The sequence below is a fragment of the Lepidothrix coronata genome, unplaced genomic scaffold (assembly GCF_001604755.1).
Source record: "Lepidothrix coronata isolate B3197 unplaced genomic scaffold, Lepidothrix_coronata-1.0 Scaffold102, whole genome shotgun sequence".
Taxonomy (NCBI): Eukaryota; Metazoa; Chordata; class Aves; order Passeriformes; family Pipridae; genus Lepidothrix; species Lepidothrix coronata.
In genome coordinates, this window is record NW_016690282.1 from 226,695 (window position 1) to 228,602 (window position 1,908).

Consider the following 1,908-nt stretch of genomic DNA (forward strand, 5'->3'; position numbering starts at 1 on the left):
AGACACAGACACAAGTAACAAGTTCCTCCGGGCACCTCCTGCATGCTCAGGCTCCACCCTCTTCTTCTGAGCCCTGTGTGACAAACTACCTATCACTTTTACCTGCCCTTGTGCATGCAGGAGTCTGTCCCAAGTGCAACCCACTTACCTGAATTTTAGCCAGTTATCCTCCAAGGGGTGACCCTCTGTGCCCTTGCCATCTGCACTGTACGAACGGTTCGGAGCAGAGCCCACCCCGGAGAGATGGCAGGATGGCAAGTCATCTGTCCAACTGGGCTGCTGTTCCTGGGAGACAGGAGGAGGAAAGAGACCATGTAAAACCCAAGCAGCTTGAAGCGAGGATCCTGGTCCAGTACAGGTTACAAGTCCATCCCCACTCTCTTCTCAACCCTTCTCCCTTTGCAAACAAGGCAGCACACCACACCAGCTAATAACTTCACATCCCCGTGCTGCAGAACAGGACCGCTTATCACCTCCCTTCCCTCTGAAGCTGAGCTCTGGCTGCACTTTGTCTCTTGCTAACAAGAAACCTGAAGTTAAATTTGCATGGGATTACGCTCGATACAGCACTGCTCTACCTTAGCTGTTCTTACGGCGAATCAGACCCTCACGCATCCCTGGCACGGGAGTGCAGGGAAGGCTCTGGATCCCCGCTGGAGTACTTACCCAGGACAAAGGGACAGGGGCCCGGTGCTGCAGCCAGCTCTTAGGGAGACACCTCCGGGGCCGCCATCTCCCTCACGGCCTGCAGTCGCCAGCTGCCCCCTCACACAGCGGGGCACCCCGAAGCCCGCAGCACTGGCAAGGCCCACCCCCCCCTCAGCGACCTGTGGCCCCCCCAGCGCTGCAGAGCAGCAGGTCAGCCCAGGGTGCGGATCGCTGACCCCGCAGAGACGCTCGCCATCTGGAACCCACTGCCCTCAGACGGCACAGGGGGCGGCAGGGCAGCAACCCACCGCCCCGCTCAGGGCGGACCTCCCCCTTCCCACACGGCAGCGCGGGGGGCGGGTGAGGAGGAGGCCCAGAGACACCCTCGCACCCACCTGGGGGGTGCGTGTGCGCGGAGGGGGGGAAGGTGCCACTCACACTCTGCAGCAGACTCCTCCTCTGCGCCGCCATCTTGCAGCAGGAGCGGCCGCCTCCCGCCCGCCCCGCGCCGCCCCAGCGCCGGGTCCGCTCGGGCTCCGCCTCCCGCGCTGAGGCGGCGCTGGGCAGAGCCGGAGGGAAGTCCCACGGAACTGGAGTAGTTCGAAGTTTCCCTGTCGTTACACCTTCCTTCTTGTCGAGGGGGAATGAAGACATCTCCGTTTCTTACCCATGGCCTTCGGTTGTGTGAGAAAGAAGCACCTGTTGCCCGCCACTGCCAGCGCGCGCGCGCGTGTGTGTGGAGGGAGAGGGGCGGGGTTGTGAGGATCATGGAATCCTCGAGGTTGGAAGAGACCTTTAAAATCATTCAGTCCAACCATCAACCCAGTACTGCCACTGTAACTAACCCCTACACGACTAAACCATATCACCCATTGGCGGATCCAGACACCTCTTAAATACCTCCAGGAATGGTGGCTCCACTATCTCCCTGGGCAACCTATTCCAATGCCTGACCACCATAACAGTGAAAAGAAATGTTCTAATATCTAATCTGAATCTCCCCTGTCTCAGTTTAAGGCCATTTCCTCTAGTCCTCTCACTGCAGACACGGTAGGAAAGATCGGCCCCCACCTCACTACAGCCTCCTTCCAGGTAGTTGTAGAGAGTGATGAGGCTCCCCCTGAGCCTCCTCAAGACTAAATAGACCCAGCTCCCTCAGCCATTCCTCATAAGACATGTTTTCTAGACCTTTCAGGAGCCTTGTTGCCCTTCACTAGACATCCTTCAGCACGTCAATGTCCTTTTTGAAGTGAAGGGCCC

At 58.8% G+C, this 1,908-nt stretch overlaps 1 protein-coding gene across 1 annotated transcript in view; it reads right to left on the minus strand.

Moving 5' to 3' along the window:
- TAB1 (TGF-beta activated kinase 1 (MAP3K7) binding protein 1) overlaps positions 1-1,174 on the minus strand; it is an 8,918-nt gene extending 7,744 nt beyond the window's left edge. Inside the window, exons 1-2 of the mRNA XM_017823346.1 lie at positions 1,087-1,174; positions 149-285 (exon numbers count right to left, since the gene is read on the minus strand). Of these exons, the coding sequence (XP_017678835.1) occupies positions 149-285; positions 1,087-1,119 (170 nt within the window). The 5' untranslated portion in view covers positions 1,120-1,174. The remainder of the gene's footprint in view (positions 1-148; positions 286-1,086) is intronic.
- Between the last annotated feature and the right edge of the window lie 734 nt (positions 1,175-1,908).